General features: G+C 46.8%; 1 protein-coding gene across 3 annotated transcripts in view; it reads right to left on the reverse strand.

The window, feature by feature from the left end:
• The window catches only part of NR5A2 (nuclear receptor subfamily 5 group A member 2), a 114,133-nt gene extending 93,882 nt beyond the window's left edge, over positions 1–20,251 (reverse strand). The window contains exon 1 of one of the 3 annotated variants that reach the window (XM_079981542.1): positions 19,857–20,251. In XM_079981542.1, coding sequence (XP_079837668.1) covers positions 19,857–19,923 — 67 coding nt within the window. In that variant the 5' untranslated portion in view covers positions 19,924–20,251. Of the gene's footprint in view, positions 1–2,244; positions 2,309–2,510; positions 2,659–19,856 lie in introns of those variants that run through there. The other 2 variants (XM_079981541.1, XM_079981544.1) reach the window with 2 other exon arrangements.
• Between the last annotated feature and the right edge of the window lie 360 nt (positions 20,252–20,611).

Here is a 20,611-nt window from a genome sequence, read left to right on the forward strand (position 1 = left end):
CGGCGCTTCCCGTCCTCAAGCGTGTTCAGCTGGAAGGAAATTCCATGGAAAACAATTGACTGGTCAGTCTGCAATCCTAGATACCAGGGAAGAAGCCCCCACCAATGGGGTGGGGGTCAATGGGACTAATTTCTGACTAGGCATGGAGAGGGCTGCGGTGTCAACAGTGCAATCCTGACCATGTTTACTCGGAAGCAGATGTTCCTATGGAGTTCAATGCCCCCCTAGTGCTTAGGATTGCAGCCTTCTCAACCCCTAAGATATCACTCTCCTCCTAGACATCCTCTGGGAGGCTTGTTCAAGTGGTTCTCAAAACCGATCTGTGAAGTCACTAAGATGTATTTGTGGCAGTAATTTTTATTCCGTTTGTGTAACCAGTGCACCCACCCACCCACCAATGAGCCCCCCAGGCGCATGGAGAACAGGCATCTGCACTGGGACAAGCCTGTATTAGTTCCCCAGAGGACCCCCCCATCCTCACTCCACTTTCCCCTCCCCCACTTGACTGAAGAGGATGCTAGATACAGAGCAGCTGTTAAGTCTTATTGGGAAAACCTAGGAGACCTCTTCACCCAACTATCTCCCCCCCCAAAAAAAAACCCCAACCTCTCTGCCTCCCTGATCCCAACTCTGAAGACACCCACACTGGCAACTCTATTCGCAAAGCCCCCCCTCCTTCCAGAACCAGCCGACCCTTTCAGAAACTTGAAGCCCTCTTGCCTTCCGAGAAGCGCCAAGCGCTCCCAAACTCTGTTGAGCCTCAGGCGCTGAACTGCAGCCGGGCAGGACGCTGAACCAAACGGTTCCCGCGCGCTCCTCCTCGGTGGGTCCGTGCTTCCAATCTGGCACCACTACGCGCCAGCGACGTGGAAAGAAAACCTCGTTTTTAGCCCGGCAGCAGGCAAGGTCCGAAGTCACCGGGGACGGACGGGTCGTGGGGGAAAAGAGACCCTCGGATCGGTCTCCCCATTGCAGAAGGGCACTCCGGTTCCTGCTGCTGGGAGTTTGCTAGAGAGGAAAGCCCCTCAGGAAACAAGGCTCTAGAGATAGGAAACTGCTCTCCGCTGCAATCCTGCCCCGCTCTCTCCGGGAATCGCAGCCCACTAGGATCTATAGGAACTGGAATGAGATGAGCAGGCTAGAATAAATGAGCTCCCTTCTGACCACCAAGCCAGAGACTAAAGCAGCAAAAAGGAGAATCCGCAGGTCCCCTTGTCCCTGCACACGTCTCCTCTGATCCTGGGCAGGGGCGGGCGGGGGGGCGGGCGGGGGGTCTCTACCACCTTGGTTCCCCATTGAAAGGTCTCCCAGCCCTCTTAACTGGCTGCCTCACTGAAAGGCTGTATGTACGATGCTGCCTCCTCCTGATTCTGTCATTAGCGCGGCTCACCCTCTGCTACGGAAAAGTGTATGTGTGTACTCGTGTTTTAAAAAACTTCCCATCGTCGTCCCCAAAACCTGTCCAGATACTCTCCCTAAGCTGAAGAACCAACCGCACACGTGTTTCACTTTTTTACTTGCAAAGCAAAAAGACTTATTCCCAAGTTTAAGATGTCCAAGAAAGGCACAAGCGTCCCGTGATTTCCGGGTAGAAGTTTACAAATTCCCGCCTGCCTTCCAGTCTCTCTCTCCCCCCCCCCCCCGCCCCAGGGCAACACCGTAAACCATACCAAAACCGGCCGTTCCTTTTAATGGGTCAACTTCTGCCTTTGGCGAAAACAAGCTTTTGGACCCAAAACTATGCTGGGGGGGGGGGCGGGAGTCGGAGAAAGAAATAAAGTTTCCGCGCGGATTGTGCCTGAGGAGGATTCCCGCGTTACTTGAAAGCTAGCATCCCAACAAAAGTTGATCCCGTTCTTTTCCATCAGAAACTCTTTCAACGCCCTCCGCTTTAAATGTCCCACCTCTTACTCTGCAACTTTCAAATTCGCTGCGGGACCCTCGCTGGCCACCGGTGCGGGGCTCGCTGACTGGGGAGCAGGGGCCGGCAAGTGAGCGAGACTTGCTTCCGAGGAAAAGGCGCGTGCGCTCGGGCAACCCGCTGGCCACCAGCTGCCCTACCAATTCTCACTGGGGCCTTCCCGGTGCCCCTCTTGCTCCATCCAAAGAGGGTGTGCGTGTCCCTGCCAGCCAGCCAGCCAGCCAGCCAGCCGGGCAGCGTTTACTTGGGAGTAAGTGCCCAGCTTCCCAGGTCCGACCCGACTCTCCGAACGGTTTCCACCCGAGAAAAAAAAGTGCGCTCACCCTCGCCGGCGAAGCGCGCGCGGGAGCAGCACTACTCGGCCGCGCGTGGGCTTCGGAGTCCACCCTGCTTGGGAACCAAGGCGCTCCAAAACCCGCCAAGCCTTGAAGTTACCGGAGGGGAGGAGACGGCAGGGAGCCCTCCCGGCGCGGAGGGGGAGAGGAGGCGCTCGCTTCGGTTTCCGAGCGCCGGCTTCCTTGCTCGCCCGCTTTCCTGCCCGGGCAGCGCACCCGCCCGCTCCCCGCCTCTCGGCGCGCCCGGCGCTTACCTTGCATGTTTTCCGGCATCTGCCCACGCTCCCCATTCGCCCGGGCGAGTCCCAGGGCTTCCGTCTCCACTTTGGGCAGCATGACAAAGCGGCAGCCGCGGGCCGGTCGGGGCGGCGCTGCCTGCGCGTCCGTGGCGCGGCGGCACCGGGACGCGGCGGCGGCAGCACCGGAGCGCGGAGAGGCGGCGGCGGCGGCGGCGGCTGCTCTCGGCTGCGCTCCTCTTCTCCTGCTCGCTGCCGGACGCCGAGCCGGGTGGGCTGGAGCCTGCGCGCACTGCGAGCGCCCCGATCCCCCGCTCGGGAATGAGGCGCCCGCGCTGCCTCGCTCGGGGTCGGGCTTGGGACGGGGGGAGGGAGGGAAGGCGAGGGGGCGGGAAGGTCAACCTGCTCAGCGGAGTCCCGTCCCCCCCACACGCTCGCACGGTCCACCTCTCCCCCCCAAAAAACCAAACACCTCCTCTCCGCGCGCTGGGGGAGAGTCGCCAACTTCCAAGTCTCCCGACTCCGGAGTCACTTAGATTCCGAGGAGCCGCCCAACTCCACTTTGTACCGAGGAAAGAGGCTCTTCCCAGCGGAGGAAAGGGGAGGGGGGGGAGAGCTGGCGTGTGAATGTGAGCGTTTGGGTGTAACGGGGGGGAGGGGAGGAAACGGGGGCAGACGCTGCCGGTTCAGCCAATGAGGAAGAAGCCCAGACAGTTCTTCCGACCCCCTCTCCCACACCTCTTTTGCATCCTCCTCCTCCTCCTATTCCACCACCACCACCCCGGTAAGGTTGACATTCATGCTCCTTCCTGCGGTGGGGGCTGGGGGGGAAGGGATTAGGGCCTGACACATTTGATCACAGTGATTCCGAGTTGCTCTTTTCCATTGTAAAGAAAGAAATGTCCCGGAGGCTGCAATTCCGCTTCCCTGGTGCTTCCCCGGGGCTGTCAGAGGTGCAGACAGTGGCGTAGCGTGGGTTGTCAGCACCCGGGGCAAGGCAAGTAATTTGCACCCCCTAACCCGTGGATCTGCGCCCCCTAACCCTAACCCCCAGATGTTGCGCCCGGTGCGGCCGGCCCCCCCTGCACCCCCCACGCTAAGCCACTGGGTGCAGATAACTAATCTGTTTGGCTAATGTTCTTGCTCCGGGCTTTGCGATCTCCAGAGGCAGCTATGGTGGCGCTCACTTCGTCCAGCGCAGCGGGACTGACTTCCGAGTAAACAGGCACAGGCGGCCGTGCGCCAGGCACTTCTGGGGAAGGCGATGCCCTGGTGCCAGGGCCAGAGGAGACCTTGGCCCGGCTGGGGCGCGCGGGGGATCAGGATGCGATCCTCCTTGCTGTGTAACCCACCTCCAGGGGACCGGGTGGGAAAGGGGAAGCAAGAGGAGGCGCTTAGGACAGAAACGGACTGTGCCGTGATTGAAAGGCTTTTACCCCGGGGTAAATGCCACGAGATACAGTCGCTTATGGCAGCGTGTTTGTAGTTGATCTTGATCTTGCCTGCTTCGTTCTGTATGAAACCCCAAGACTTTGCGCTCTGTCTCTAGACAGACCCGGAGCTCGCTCGCTCTCGCTTTCCCTCCGCGCGCCCCGCTTATAAGTTGTAACTCTTTATGCGCGTGGCAGCTCGAGATCCCAAAGGGCGCCGTCGCCGTTATGTCCCCTGAGATGCTGCGAAGTAATCTTAAAGGTTTTGCAAATAGATTCCCCCCCCACATCCTTCCCCCACTGCTTACGTTTCCCTGAATTAGACCGGGGAGATGGGTCCTTGCCCTTCCCGCTACTGCCGCCCAGTCACAAACATTAATACGAACGTTGAACAAAACAATAAATGAATAGGGCGTGATCCGGCCAAAATGAAGCACGTTTACTTCCCGCGAAAGAGATCTTAAGCACGTGCTTATTAAGGCTTCCATCCGCGGGAGTTAAGCGGGCTGAAGTGGAGGTGGATCGGGCGCGCGCCTCACGCCTTCATAAAACAACCACCACCACCCCAAGGCGACCTCGGAACTGAGCCACGCCGAGGCTTGATATACGCATCTCTTCGAACCCTCCAAGTCACCAGCGAACACGATGCGCCTGTTGTTTTAAGTGACACGTTTTCCCAGCCGGGTTGGTGAGCGCGTTAACTGCGTTTTCATTTTGGTGAGCAGAATCCTCCACTCTCTCAGCCCGTTTAGGGGGGATGTTGCGCCCCGATCCGCATCTGTTAGGACTGGCAATGGCTATTGTTTTTTCAACTGTATTAATCAAGATTTCACCTGCTGTTTCCTGCTCGGTGACAAGCTGGAGAAACAACAGCTCAGAACTAACATACTGGGAAACGGGCAGGAAGACCTCGTTGCACCTCAGTTAGAAACGCAAACCCATTTCCAGGGCTGTAAAAATGAATGTTTTCTGTCCTCTTAATAACAACCACAACCACAAGAAAAGTCATCGGTTCTAGCGTTTAGGTTTAATTAAAAGTTCTACGGATTTTAGGAAACGCATTAAAAATTCCGCTGATTTTGGGGAACGCTTAATCAGGTGATGGGGAAGGAGCGTCCTGAAGAAACAGGTCCGCACTCTTTATTTGGGTGCTATTGGTTCTCCAGTTTTCTTACACCATCACCAAATTAAAACCTCGAAATCCCGATCCTCAGTTTTATCTAAGCGGCATTAAGATCTTTTGCTTTTAATGGCATGGACTTCATTTCTCTCTCTGCCGACCCGCAAGCTAGGCCAGATCACCCAGTCGCTCCGACCTGCCTGTGGCTCCACGCAGCGAATTAAAAGAGCCAATTAGTGAATCCCCGATCAGCGTTTCCTGCAAAGATTTTCCTCTGCTCTCCCCACCCCCATCTCTGCTTTCAGCAAGCCCCTTCTCAGCTGCACAGAGATGCCCCCAAAGGAACGGCGGATCATCTTCCTAGACTCCAGGACCCAAGAGGGTCTCTTGCTTAGGCTTCCTCGCTCTTAACTGTTTAGGCTTGGAAATATCTTACCACATCAATAACTTCGTACTCTATATGTGACACAGGCAGCGATGCCGTTCACTGTTTGGAAATCTGGCTATTTCTTTAAAAGGTTTTCTTGTCCTTCGGTCACTTCAGCGTGGATAAGCATTGGGCCACTTTTTAACTGGGTCTTTCTTTCTTTGACCTAGCTTTGCTTTGGGCTTTTCCCGAACATTAAATATCTGGGTGCAATTAAAAAAACAACTGTTCGCTGCTTCGTTCTGAGGCTGCCGATTCACCAACCAACCAAGAGTTTTGCCTTGTTCTCGTTGATCCCACCAAAATGACTGACAATGGTTTGTTGGTTTTGCATTTCCCTGGGACTCAAAGTGGTGGTGTTGTTTAATCCGTGCGCTTTGTGTTGAGGATCGGTTCATCTTCCAATGCCATTGGTCACTAGGAAAAAAACAAAACAGAAGGGGAGAGAAAAAGGCGGGCAGGCCTGAACGATGGTGGTCTCTCCAGAAGACCCTTTTAGACATTAGATTCATTTGATTGTGGAGCTTCACCAGGAAGTCAGCTCTAAATCTGCTTGAGGGTGGAGAATGTATGGGGCCTCTAGTTCGCTCCGTGAAAGTGCCTTGATGTTACGTCTGTTGGCTAGTCAATTGCACAACAAGAGTAAAAGAGCGCGACATCAGATTTCCAGGAGGTAGTCCAAGCGACTGGAGGCATTGTTTTGGTCCTAAAGGCAGGGCCGTCAGCTGAAGTCGGGGAGAAGTTTAGAGCATCACCAGCCAGACTTGGAGAAGCCGTGCCTGACCAATCAGAACACTTCTCACCATCTTTATCCTCATCCTTCTGGGCGTGGCAAGTTTCTGCAGCTGTCTCTCTGCAAACTACAGAGATATTAAGCGATGGGAAATAGTGAAAGAAAGTAGTAAGGTCAAGTCTATGATACCTGAGTTATTTTGCACCTATAACCCATGCCGAACCGCTAAGGTCTGAGAGGGCGAAGTTTATTTGTCCAAATGTCCAGACTCTTTGCGCTTGTTTTTAGATAGTTTCAAACCTTCGTCCCAGGAGGAGGAGGAACAATTTGCTACTAAAGGTTCCAACAGAGGTCAGCGGTCCAGGACTTGACCCGTCCATAACTTGGGAATAAGCGACATCAAACATAATGCATAACCTGCATAACAAGAAGGGATTGGAGGGCTGAGACCCTCAACCTACTTTCTTGGAAGGCAGCGAATGGGGGGCATTTCCCAGTATAGGGGGTTGGGATCGGGGCTGAAATGCCTTGGCCTTATTTGGTTTAGATGCTGTTGCATTAGGACCCAAAAACTAGAGGGCCCGCGGGATAAAATGGCTCAGGGGCCGTGTTCACACCACTCGCTTTCCGTGGGAAAGAGGAAAAATATCTCTGCGATGTTATATCTGAGATTGCCCAGGGGGCAAACACAGGAGAAGGGCCCCGTTATCACCAATCCGAAAATCCTCTAGAAAGAAGGGAGGCGGGGGAGATAGGGACTTCCGTCCCTTACCTCTGGAGTCTGCGCTGGTCCGAGTCAGAACTACACGACTAGAGGGACACCCGACTGTCCCGTGTAAACCTACCGGAGGGCTGCGCCGGTTTGCCCAAGTCGGTTACTCCAAAGCGACAATTTCAAGGCAAAGTCTCCCGGGTCTGCCTTTAATTTAACCGAGAGCTTTAGCGTTTCCCTTCGCCTTGAGCGAGGGCCCTTGGCGTCCTTTCCTTCAAGCCCAGTTTCCCATCCCTTTCACCACCAACTTCTCCTAACTTCTCTCGGCGCTACGCGCCTCTCCCGAGTTTGCGGAGCTCGCCCGGACTTTTGGCGGAAGCTTTTGACTGACGCTTACAATTATCCAAGATGATGGCTCAGGGAGGCTTCAGAAGCCTTCGTTAGGAGGGGAAAGCATAAACCCGCCCTCCTTCCACTCAAGATAGAAGCCCACTTTAGGGGGAAAGAAAAAGAAAGAAACCGCGGAGCGAGTAAAATAACAAATACAGTCTGTAGCATTTCAAAGTCTTGCAATCCCGAGCCTGGAAACTTGAGCTGGCCAGTGTGTTAGAGCGCTAAGATGTCCGGCTGGGCCAGGTTCGAATCCTTCCTCCGGCACACGAAGTTCTTCGGCTGAGCTTGGGTCAATCGTAGGGTTGTTGTGAAGAAACAGAGGAGAGGAAATGCGCGGATGGTTCCAAATTGCTCAGGCTCGTAAGCACAAGAAGGGATTGTGGAGAACTCCCAAGGGAACTCTTCAAGTTGGGTGAATGAATGGGCCTGAAGATGGCAAATGCGAGTCGATGGAAGAAAGTGGGAAGCGAGGTGGGCTAGTGGAATCCCCCTCTCTGCCTAACTTCAGGAGCTCTAAACTCGGGTTACAGACACTTCAGGTTACATACGCTGCAGGTTACAGACTCCGCTAACCCAGAAATAGTGCTTCAGGTTAAGAACTTTGCTTCAGGATGAGAACAGAAATTGTGCTCCGGTGGCGCAGCAGCAGCGGGAGGCTCCATTAGCTAAAGTGGTGCTTCAGGTTAAGAACAGTTTCAGGTTAAGAACGGACCTCTGGAACGAATTAAGTACTTAACCCGAGGTACCACTGTATTGGTGTCCATGAAAACGGCGGTCCACGTGTGTGGCAGTTGTGACTAAGGCGGAGTCCGTGCTCCGGATCATTTGGAGAGGGCTTCAGAGTAAAACTGCCGGTGCCACGGTGTCCTTGGACAAATCTATATGGCGCTGGAACGCTGCGTTGACTTCAGGTTGATGGTGCCGCAGAGTTGGCAAAAAGGGCAACCCAAATGGTCCAGGGGCCTGAATAACGCCCCTAGGAGGAAAGGTGACAACATCTGTGGCCTTTTAGTTTAGGGAGGGGCATGGAAGAGAAATACAAGATCATGAGTGGTGTGTCGAGAGGGGTGGGGGGGAAGAGACGCAACCATTCAGAGCCAGGGCTGGCAAAAGGAGGTTCTGTTTTTACCCATAGCGCACTTAAAACCATATGATTCGCTTTCACAAGAGAGAGCGACGGCCACAAAACTGCCTGGCTTTGAAAGAGGGACTGGGCAATTGCCCAATAAGGCAATCAAGGCCATTGTTGGAGGCAGGATACCTCGGCACCCAAGCGGGGAGAGTACGGTGGAATTCAGGTCCTGCACCTGGTCGGTTACTGGAGGATGCGATGCTGGAAGAGAAAGGCCCTTGGTGTGATCCAGTAGAGAGCTCTTATGTTCTCTCTACGTTGCCATGAGCTTCTTGGAAGTGAAGCAGGACAGTAGCTCATTCTCTATCAGCGGGAATTCACCCAGAGCAAACCTTTCCCGAGTCACCGGGCCTCTTGCCATTTCTCACCCCGCTAGGACGTTTCGTTGCGCCTCTTTGGCCCTCCCGCTTCCTTTCGAAATACAGGGCACAATCCTGCCAAGAGGAAGAAAGTGATCCCAACGTCGTCCTACCTAAACCTATTTAATCAGCGCCACTCTGTAAAACAGGACGCCCCAGGATCCTGCTTCCATCTTTCTCACTCTGGTGTTCCACTTCGGCCGGATAGCGCCCAACTAAGGCGCTAGATCTGTGCACACTTACCAGGGAGTAAGACACATAATAGGAGCTACTTCTGAGTAAACAAGCAGAGGTGTGCAGGATTGCGCTGCCCTATCATAAGCTCCTCTTTGCTTAGGTTCGTCTCCTAAAGAATTTGCTGGGATTTCAGGTGATCAGATCAGACAGGCTTCCTCTTCATTTTTTCATCCCGCAAAACGCTGCGTGTATTCGCGCGCTTCACCCATAAACGACTTGGTGGCACTCTTTCTTAGTAATAGCAGAGTACATCCTCAAATAATGTACACATGGGGGGAGGAATAGGTATCTTAAATATGTTTTCTTGGGAGGATGTGTCACATTGATCTCACTTCAACCTTTCTCCAAATAATATTGCTTAGAATGGTAGCGCGCCTATGCATTCCAGGGAGCAGCGAGTGACTTAGCCCAGTTGCTGTTTTTTAAAGTCCTTCCTCTGCCACAGACTCAATAGCTGGCCTTGGGCATGTCACCTATGGTTTAGCCTCAATTGCCAGCGTCGGTATTAAAAGCACACAAAACCACTGTGCGGATTAGAAATCTCTCCCTCCCTCCCCCCCCCCTCTCTCACACACACAACACAGAGGTGCGATCTTAACCAACCACTTATGCTTACTCTGAAATTACTCTCTCGTGAATTCTCAATGAGAGTCCCCCTTTCAGGTAAGTGGAAGACTGTAGTTTTAACAAAAAAACTCATCCCCCGAAAGGGGGGGAGGGGGGCATATTACACCCTGACTTTTCCTGTCTGCTTACTGTACTTGGAAACCAAGTTTGGAAGCAGTCGGGATTTCTTTCCAAAGCAGTGTGCTTTTGGGTTCTGCATTTAAAATCTTTTTTTATATTAAGCGACAATCTTTTTATTAAGTCAAGGCGACTTTCACGAAACCGAAGAAGAAGACTGTAGCGTCGAGATCCACTCGCAGGCCATGTTTGTCTCTGCTGAACCTCCACAAAGATGCAAAGATCACATTGGCACACAATGGAAAAATGTGCCTTTCGTCAGGGGCGGGGGCGGGGCCGCGGGGGAAAGAGCCGATCTTAACTGCCTGGTCCAGAGTCCACCAAGGGCTCTTTTTATAAACCGCGCGCGGCGGAGCTGGCTGGGAAAAGGCTGGTGTCAACTCGGCCAAACGCTAGTGCGTTTCCATTTCCACTATTTCGCATTCGCATCGCAAAGCATTCCAAACTTTTCCTTCCTTCCTGTCCCAAAGCAACTGCAACACGAATTTCTGGATCAGGAACGTTTTCGTCTCTGGTTGCTGTAAAACCCCACCTTGGATCTTTCCAAAAGGAAAACCGAATTCGAATTGAACCGCCCATACTGTATTTAAGTTTTGTCAACAACACAGGCGCAAAGTGAAACTAAAAAGACGCGATGATAGGGTCTGACATTTCTTTCTTTCTTTCTTTCTCTTTCTTTCTCTTTCTTTCTTTCTTTCTTTCTTTCTCTTTCTTTCTCTTTCTTTCTTTCTTTCTTTCTTTCTTTCTTTCTTTCTCTTTCTTTCTTTCTTTCTTTCTTTCTTTCGCTTTGGATTGCGAAAATGAATAACCGAGCAGATGGATGTTGCAATCCTACTCCTGGCTGCCCGCTGTGTAACTTCCCTCCTCCCAGCCGCCCAGTCTTTCTTAACCCTTATTTCAGTGTAAACGCAACCAGAGCATTTTTAAATTAATAACAAAAAAGAAAAGAAAAATAGGTCCCTTAAAACTTCCCCGTGTATCAACAGAGAAAGTTATATTATTCCTTCCCAAGTCAAGGCATGAGGCCATTTCATTGTTGAAAGCTGCATCCCTCTGCTCACATACCTGAGAGCAAACTCTATTGAACACAGAAGGACTTTGGTCCAAATGCTCTCGAATAGTATTAAGCAATATGCCTTTCCTGGCAATTTTCAACAGTCCACTCCCCACCTCCCATCCATTACTAAATTGGAATTAAAGTTGCACACTTGCTTGCCTGGGACTGGGCTACATGCCCCTTTGATTTCAGTGGAATTTAACACCAGGTGATGAAACCAAGACAGCGTAAGTTAATTGTGACTAACAGCAAAATCCTAAATAAGCTTGTGCAGAAGCAAATTCCACTTAGTTGCTTAACCCCCAACTAAGTGTGCAAAGGATTGCGGCTGGAATCCATTGAGATCAATGGGATTTACAGTGCAATCCTCCAATCTTTGCTTAGAAGTAAGCCTTGCTCTATTCAGTCTTAGGCAAGTGCCATATTACTGCCAGATAACATTAGCCGTTGAGTTGGGGAGGCATTTAAAACACCCTTGAAACCCATGTAAGCGCACCCATTTTGAAGGCTGTGTTTACCTATTCAGAGTGAGGGCAGGGAGCATTCTCCTTCTGAGCTAGCTTTGCACTGAATAGAGCCATATCTGATTGACCATTTGGTTGAAATGTCATTATGCTCCAAAATTGACAGGGATCTTACCACTAGGAAGACGGACTAACCCTGCGGTAGAGAACCTGTGACCCTCCAGATGTTTCAGGATTAAAACTTCCACTATCTCTGGCCAATAGTCATGCTGGCTGGGGATGATGATAAGTGGTGATGATGATGATGATAAGTCCAACCACATTTGGAAGGCTACAGACTTTCCACCTCTGGTCTAATTTGCATTGAAGCAGCTGATTGGGGAAGTTTCAGGAAACATTTCACCCGCTCTGAAGATTCCCTTTTGCATCATAAACATTTGCATGAGAACATTCAGCACATCTAGTTGCTGTGACTAACTTGTTTCATTGATTTCATCGGAATATTCACTGAGATTCTAAACATAACTCGGAAGTATGTTGAACAGATCTTATTTAGACTTATTGGAACGTTAATCATGTTATCTTTGGTTGGATCAGAGTCAATATATTGATCTGTTATTTGCATTTCTTTCACAATCCATCTGATTTGAGTAGTTACATAGAAAGGGGATACTTTCCTACTGATCTTGATATAGGATTCACTCTCCCATATTCATATCTGAGTAATACTTCAGAATATTCAAATAATTTATCATATCTTATTTTTCTATATTTCAGGAAGTGTAGTATTATCTCTGTATTGCAGATGGAAGAGCTGAGGCACAGAAAAAGTGGCTGACAGCTCAGAGCAAAATTTAGGCAAAATTTGAACCAGGGACTTTATTATTAGAATTATAGTTTTCAGAGCAACTTTGGTCTACACCTCCTCCCCTCAACCTGGGGCTCTTCAGATGTTTTGCACTCCAAATTGCATCAGTTGCAGCCAGCGTGGTTGAAGGGATAATGGGAGGGATAATGGGAGCTGGATGCCAAAATATTGGGAGGGCACCAAGTTGGGGAAGGCTGAATTATTCAGTGCATTGCAGAGTAAGATAAGCCAAAGAACCATCTAGAATTTTTCTGAAGAAAGGAAGGCTATGAACTCAGAAACAAACAAATTTAGGCAGGTCTCTGCCCCAAGGAGTCAATTCCCTGCTCAAGCTCATATTTGCTAGAGACTGCACTAGGGATATCAACTGCTCTTTGATAAGGCCAATAAGGCACTCCCTGCAATAGGCAGATGCTTCAGGCTGCCATTAGTATTACATGGATAACAATAAATGTTACACGAGCTGCAAAATTTCACAGGTAGAAGTGACAGAGTGGCTCGTTTTCTCTTCCAACCCAGGCCAGTTTTTCAAGTTAGTGCTCCGCTTCACCTCCCTTAGTCAAACATACCAAACTCCTAAACATTATTATCAGGAAGTTTGTAGTTTTACAATGGGTGGGAGAAAAAAAAATAAAGTCTGGTAAGTGATTTTATATAGGGTACTTTAAAAATAGTTCCAGAACTCCAGTTGATAACTGGGGGTTTGACTTACTTTCTCTCACTGCTTTATGAGTTTTATGTGAAACTAAGAGAGGAATAAAAGGATAAGGCTAGAAATTAACCAAGATTTAAATTTCCCCCGATTTTGGGGTATGTTTGCAGGGCCGGCATCAAGGTTTGGCATCATCAGGCACTTGCTGGAGTCCACAACCCAGTAAGAGGCCCAGTGCCAATCCCTAGAGACTCCTGGCATGTTTATTATCCTTTCTGCTGTTGGTTTCTCTTTACCTGCCCTGTCTAAGCAAGCAAGCAAGCAAGCATTGAGAGGAGGAAGGAGAAGAAGTAATCTCCATTTGTCTTGTCCTCTGCATCTGGGACGTGGTGACAACTGGGTCCAGACAAAAATGCAAATGGGCTGGGTTATTGTTTAAGGGTTTTTTGTTGTTATGGTGGAGTTGCTGCTGTTTTTTTGTATTTTTTTTTGTATCTAATGATTCGGGTGGAAATTGTTCAGTTTGGTCGTGTGCTTTTTGTTGTTCTGTTTGTTGCTTATGACTACTACTGTTAAATGTGTAGCGAGACAGCATCTTAAAAAGCAGAGACATCACCTTGCCAACAAAGGTCCGTATAGTTAAAACCATGGTTTCCTAGTAGTGATGTATGGAAGTGAGAGCTGGACCATAAAGAAGGCTGATCGCCGAAGAATTGATGCTTTTGAATTATGGTGCTGGAGGAGACTCTTGAGAGTCCCATGGACTGCAAGAAGATCAAACCTATCCATTCTTAAGGAAATCAGCGATGAGTGCTCACTGGAAGGACAGATCCTGAAGCTGAGGCTCCAATACTTTGGCCACCTCATGAGAAGAGAAAACTCCCTGGAAAAGACCCTGATGTTGGGAAAGATGGAGGGCACAAGGAGAAGGGGACGACAGAGGAGGAGATAGTTGGACAGTGTTCTCGAGGCTACCAGCATGAGTTTGACCAAACTGCGGGAGGCAGTTGAAGACAGGAGTGCCTGGCGTGCTTTGGTCCATGGGGCACGAAGAGTCGGACATGACTAAATGACTAAACAACAACAACATGTAGTTTTTTAATGTGTTGTAAGTTGGCTTGAACTTTCAACTGTGGAAAGGTGGCATACAAATAAAACGACTGATTGATTGAAATGAATGGGCAATGGCAAGGACTAGAGAGCTCACCTATAGCCCAAAGAGAACTGGTGTCCAAAGGTCACTGGTGTGTGAAATGTGACTTTAGAAAACCAAGATGTGTATCCCAGCTAAGCTATGAAGCTCACTAGGTAGCCTGGAAACTGGTCCATTATAATGGCAAGAAACAACAGCCAAGTGTAGCTTTGCAGAGGTTAGGCAAGATCATACTTTTGGTCCCTTTCAACTCGAAAATTCTATGATTCTAGTAGAATACCTTACCAAAGTGCCTGCCAAACTTGAAGTCAGCACTGTACATTAACCTCCAACTTAGCTCCAGTTCCGGTTCCCAGGCCTCCCTGTGATAGAGACGTTAAGAACTGGCCTTGTACTGAGCCAGACAATGGCATACCTAGGTTCAATATTATCTACACCAGCGGTGAGGGGAACCTTCTTCAGCTGGAGGGCTGCATTCCCTTCTAGGCAACCTTCCTGATTCTATGATCCCCAGGGCCATTTGCCTGTGGTGGGCGGGGCCAGAAGCAAAAGTGGATGAAGGAACTAATTTCAATTTTAGCTGTGCACAGTATGGTTCCCAGAGCCATCTGAAGGCTTGCATTGGAAATATAAGGCTGAATTAGATGGGAACTCATCATGATCCAAGAGGGCTCTTTTTTATGTTATCATGGTTCTTCCAGGAGTCAAGCCTTTAGTTTTGTAAAAAATCACTGAACTCACACATAAAATAATTTATAGGGATTATCACAGCAATTATTCTGGTGTGAAAATATTTGATTTTGAAATGTTTCTGGTGTTTTTCTCTGGGAGGAAGGGTATGATAGAAACGGACTAAATAATGATATTCTTATTAATTATTTTATATTCTTATAATAATTATGACTCATTGTATGTTATACACACACATATATATACACACATGCATGAATATAATTATAATCTCATATATATATGTGCATTTAAATAATAAATAAATACTCGACATTGATGATGATGATTGCATAGCACCTAGCACATTGTTAGAAATAAATAAATAAATAAATAAATAAATAAATAAATAAATAAATGTTAAGGCATAGTGGGAAGTAGTAAAAACAGCAGCCTAGCAATTAGGTGACATTTTGTGTCCAATTTGCCCACATCAATCTGATACAAAAACTGACTCCCTCTGACTTTTGCTTTGGACTGCTTGGTGCGTTTTATGTGGACTGCTGATGATAGGAGCTTTATTTATTTATTTATTCATACATACATACATACAGTGGTACCTTGGTTTACAGATGCTTCGGGTTACAGATGCTTCAGGTTACAGACTCCGCTAACCCAGAAATAGTACCTCAGGTTAAGAACTTTGCTTCAGGATGAGAACAGAAATCGTGCTCTGGTGGCGTGGCAGCAGCAGGAGGCCCCATTAGCTAAAGTGGTGCTTCAGGTTAAGAATAGTTTCAGGTTAAGAACGGACCTCCAGAACGAATTAAGTTCTTAACCTGAGGTACCACTGTATTATTATTATTATTATTATTATTATTATTATTATTATTATTATTCCAATACCCTAAATCACCCCATTTGTTTTTAATACACATTCTTTTATTTCTGTTATGGCGGTCAACAACAATGAACAACTTCACATGAAAAGGGAAATCTTACTTCACAATTTAACACCGGGGGGGCGGGGGAGTCTGCTGTAAATTTCTATCATTTCCATCTTTTATAAAATTGTCGCCAGACTACAGTGGTACCTTGGTTCTCAAACACCTTGGTTCCCAAACGCTGAAAACTCAGAAGTAAGTGTTCCAATTTTCGAACCTTTTTCTGAAGCCAAACATCTGATGCAGTTATTGGCTATTGTTTCCGGGGCGCTTGCACCAATCAGAAGCTGTGCCTTGGTTTTTGAACATTTCAGAAGTCAAACAGACTTCCAGAATGGATTAAGTTCAGCACTTTTGTTTTTGCTATTTATTTTGCGTTTTTGTTTTTGAGGCTTTTTCGGTTAATTTGTTTTTGTGACTCTGTGGAACCCAGTTCAGCTACTGATTGATTGATTGTGTGACTGCAGAAATGGATAAAAGCCCCTGATCCAAACAATGACTATCATCAATGCAGGTAAGAAACAAATATAATTTTAATTTTTATCATCTTTAATACTGTCTTATTTTATAGTATGGTACATGGATTATTGCTTTCATTTTATGGATCAGTGGTCTCGTTAGGTAGTAAAATTCATGTTAAATTGCTGTTTTAGGGGTTATTCTTAAAAGTCTGGAACGGATTAATCAATTTTGCATTACTTTCTATGGGAAAGTGCACCTTGGTTTTGGAACGCTTTGGTTTTGGAACAGACTTCCAGAACGGATTAAGTTTGAGAACCAAGGTACCACTGTATCAGTTATTTCCACTGAGTTTCCATGATGACAATCACCTAGCCCCTGAATTTAGAATGCCCTTAAAATAATTTTTTTTAATGTATCCCCCCCCATAGCACATTCACAAGAGTAGCTCTGAGGATCACCCGTTATACTTAGTACCTAGTATACCTAGATGTAACCCAAGCCATTAAAAACAATCTTTATTCCAAATATAAAACTAAATAAAGACTCTTTGCTAGCCAAGTATACTCAGCAGTAGTAGTAATTACTACTACTACTACTACTACTTTATTGTTATTTATTTGATAGCTTGTCTGCCCTTCACTATAAGGTCCTGGGTGGGTTACAGCAATTTAAAAATGTAATATTAAAAACAATTTAAAAGAAATTACAGACACAAGAGTACAGTGTGCTCTAACACATCTCAAGTGTGAGAAAGGACAGGGTAAAAAAAGAGGAGTGTCTCCAGCATGCAATAGAAACTGTAAAATGAAATGAGGGGAGGGAATTCCACAACCTAGGAGCTGCCGCAGAGAAGATTCTCTTCTACACCCCATGAACTTCTCTACGGGTAAAGGAGCTATCAGAGGGCCTCTGCTGATCTTAACACCAAAGGGAGTCTACAGAAGGAGACAGCCTTTCAGCTATTTGGGGCCTAAGTCACTTACGGCTTTGAACATCATTGCGAGTACCCAGAAACTGACCAAGAGACAAACTGGCAAACCACTGCCAGTTGGAGAGGTAGTGAAAGACGACTTACAACCAGTGCTTTTTTCTGGGGGGGACGCAGGGGTACACATAGGCCTAAACATTTTGTGAATCTAAGTTTGGCCTCATTGAGGGGCAGTATTTCAATATGAGTAGGAAAATGAGAGTACCCCTAAACATTTTTTTTAAAAGAAAAAAAGCACTGCTTACAACTGCCATAGGGACGCGGGTGGCGCTGTGGGTTAAACCACAGAGCCTAGGACTTGCCGATCAGAAGGTCGGTGGTTCGAATCCCAGCGACGGGGTGAGCTCCCGTTGCTCGGTCCCTGCTCCTGCCAACCTAGCAGTTCGAAAGCACGTCAAAGTGCGAGCAGATAAATAGGTACCGCTCCGGCGGGAAGGTAAACGGCATTTCCGTGCGCTGCTCTGGTTCGCCAGAAGCGGCTTAGTCATGCTGGCCACATGACCCGGAAACTGTACGCCGACTCCCTCGGCAAATGAAGCGAGATGAGCGCCGCAACCCCAGAGTCGGTCACGACTGGACCTAATGGTCAGGGCTCCCTTTACCTTTACTTTACAACTGCCATTGAAAGTGCCACCTGGGATTTGTGAAGAGCTTGAGGAAGTGTTCACATAATGTCCACTCCACTACTCACATTTGTGCTTATAAATACCACCACAGTGCATAGAGCAATACTCTGTTGTGGTTTGTATTTGTTATGTGTTTACGCACTTGTGTGTATACAAAACTCCACGTAGCATAATCCTCTACATTTTTTTTTTTACTCACAAGTTAAGTCCTCTGGAACTCAATGGGGTTTACTTTTGAATATACACACAGATGATCAGGCTGCACATGTGTTAAAGAGCGAGACTTATTGTAGGCTTATCAGCTTCCCTCCAACATACATGCCATGCGGCAATAAAATCTTAGTAGTGGGGAAAAGAATCCCTTTTATGTAAAACTCATACAGATGGAATCTTAGGAAGGATTGATAATTGCAGATCTGTCATTTCCATACAGATTGACCAGAGAACTCTAAGCAAAAGGATACATTTTTTACAGCAGAAAACTTGGAAGTTATAACAAAAGCAGTTAGAGTTGGGAGTACAATTTTAAACATGGTGGATCAAGCCTTGTAGGGGGACACAATAGAGTATTACCCCCCCCTTCTGTGAACCCCCCAATTTAAGGTATGTTCTGGACATTTGCTTTTGATTTTAAGAATTGGTGTTTTTCACAGCTGCCTAAAAATGAAAACGCTGCATTTCTGAATAGATGGGATGTGTATATGTTATATTAAACAATCATACACATACATCACTTTAATTTTTCTTGTGTGAGAAACACAACATTAAAAACAGAGATCCTGTGCATGCTTACTCAGAAGTAAATCCCACTGTGTTCAGTAAAGCTTACTCCCAGGTAAACATAAGGTTAACAAGATGGCATTGCAAAGCATGAATTTGCTTGCAATTTGATAAAATATAACCATGTGCCTAGGTGTGTTTACTTGGAATTAAGTCCCACTGGGGATCACTGCCTAATAAATGTGTGTTTAGGATTGCAACCTTAATCTGTTAAAATAAATGTATAAAACAAACATCCTAAGACCAATTCCCTGGTCACATTTCAGTTACAGCCCACCCTTTTCAGAAAAGGGTTGCCATATTTTGAAGAGCAAAAAAGAAGACACATTTGCCAACTTCTAGTTTTAACTATAGATCGCTATGACTCTACCCATGAAAAAGAGGACATGTCCTGAAAAAAGAGGACATATGGCAACTCTACTTTTCATCCAAAATTTTATATACAAAGTTGATACGATATAAAAAGCTCTGAAGTTTAGCTGTTGGCTTTAACACAGCAGAACTTTTACCACAGGTTCAAAAGTATTGCAAGAGAAATTATATATAATCCAAACAGTCAATATCAGCGCAAATGAAAAGGGTTGTCTATGGATATGTAAAAAAAATTCAAACCTTAAAAACTAACTGAAAGTACCCAGACGCTTCAGTTTTGTTAACCAATGGATGGTGCATGTTAAATAAGGACCAGAAATTGTTAAAATTTTTTTCCATGAAATAAGACAAAACAACATAAAAAAAGCAGGAAAGGCCTAAATAAAAAAATTCTTATACTCGCTATTACAAAATAGCATGCTAAAATACTTTTTCACTGACTGTCATGTAACCCTAACTTTTTAAAGATTAATGTCCATATGAATGTGTGTTTGACAATGATCTTTCTTTAACAAGTCAGATTACACCAATTTAGAAATCTCCTGTATTTTGCCAACTGCCATTTCAGAAAGGTCAACCTGAATTCAAATTTATTCCTACACCACTAATGCCATCTTAGCAACTTTATAAACAAATAAAGTATGGTCCAGCATAATGTATCATTTTCTGTCCTCCCACTTGGCAGGCATAATCTAGTTGCAATTCACTTTAAAGTCCAGTTTACTTAAATGAAAGAGATTTAAGCATGTGTTTCACATTGAAATAAATGTGACTTTAAAGTACAAAGTGCTTTACTGGGGCAGTGTGCTCTTATTAAAAATATTTCATCTGAAGAAAAAACATGCTTATTCACACATCAACACTTGCACTTTTAAATGTACAGCATATCATAGTCTTTGGGAGCCATATTCTTTTGAAGCATAAATTAGACAAGTGGGAAATGATCCCATAATAATGACGTTTTAGTCTGAGATGGCTGATAAGGCTGAGATTTAGTTCTGTTGGACTGGCTTATCAAAACAGTCAAAAAGGTTTTACTTACCACCTGGAAGAAGTCCATGTTTTATAGGTTCCTGTGCGTTGCCGGTAGTATCCGAACTAGAAGACATAATTAGGTGCAAATATATAGTGCCCTTGGCTTTCAGGTATACAGCATTGAGGACGGCAAAAGGTGAGGCTTGTAAACTTTCCTGGCCTTGGGATACTGGCTACAGTAACCTTCAGTGAAAGTCAGGGAACAGTCCATCAACAACACACACACACACACACTTGCGCACGCACACACACAAATCCAATAATTCAGAAAGTAACAGGCCTGCTTTTCAATGGACTCTGTACTTTTTCCAGCATTAGTGACCCTCTGTAAACCAGCCATCCCATTTCATGATGGTCCCTAATCAGAGGAATCGGGAGCAGGGATAGGCTTGCCCTGGTCACGTGACTCTAAACAGGTTGATAAGAGGACCCTGTTATAAAGTGACAGCAAAAAGGAGATAAGAACTCTTGGCAGATAACAAGCGCAGAAATGATTAACTCTGGGCCGGAGAGGCGCTATGAAGCAGAGAGAGGAAGGCTGTAAACTTGTGGGGGTCAGAAGATCATGCTGAATGGATAACCCCCCCTCCCTCCTTCCATCCCAATGTAAAGTGTAATACCTATAAACTCATGTTTGTGACCTGGCCTCTTGATGTCATCATTTCTTTACAGAGTGAACAACAACCATGGGCTCTTGGGCTTCTGTAAATACCTTTGGAAGGTAGCACTAGCAAACACTCACCCCCTTAACCTAGGCTTGCG

The sequence above is a fragment of the Podarcis cretensis genome, assembly GCF_951804945.1.
Source record: "Podarcis cretensis genome assembly, chromosome: 6".
NCBI lineage: Eukaryota > Metazoa > Chordata > Lepidosauria > Squamata > Lacertidae > Podarcis > Podarcis cretensis.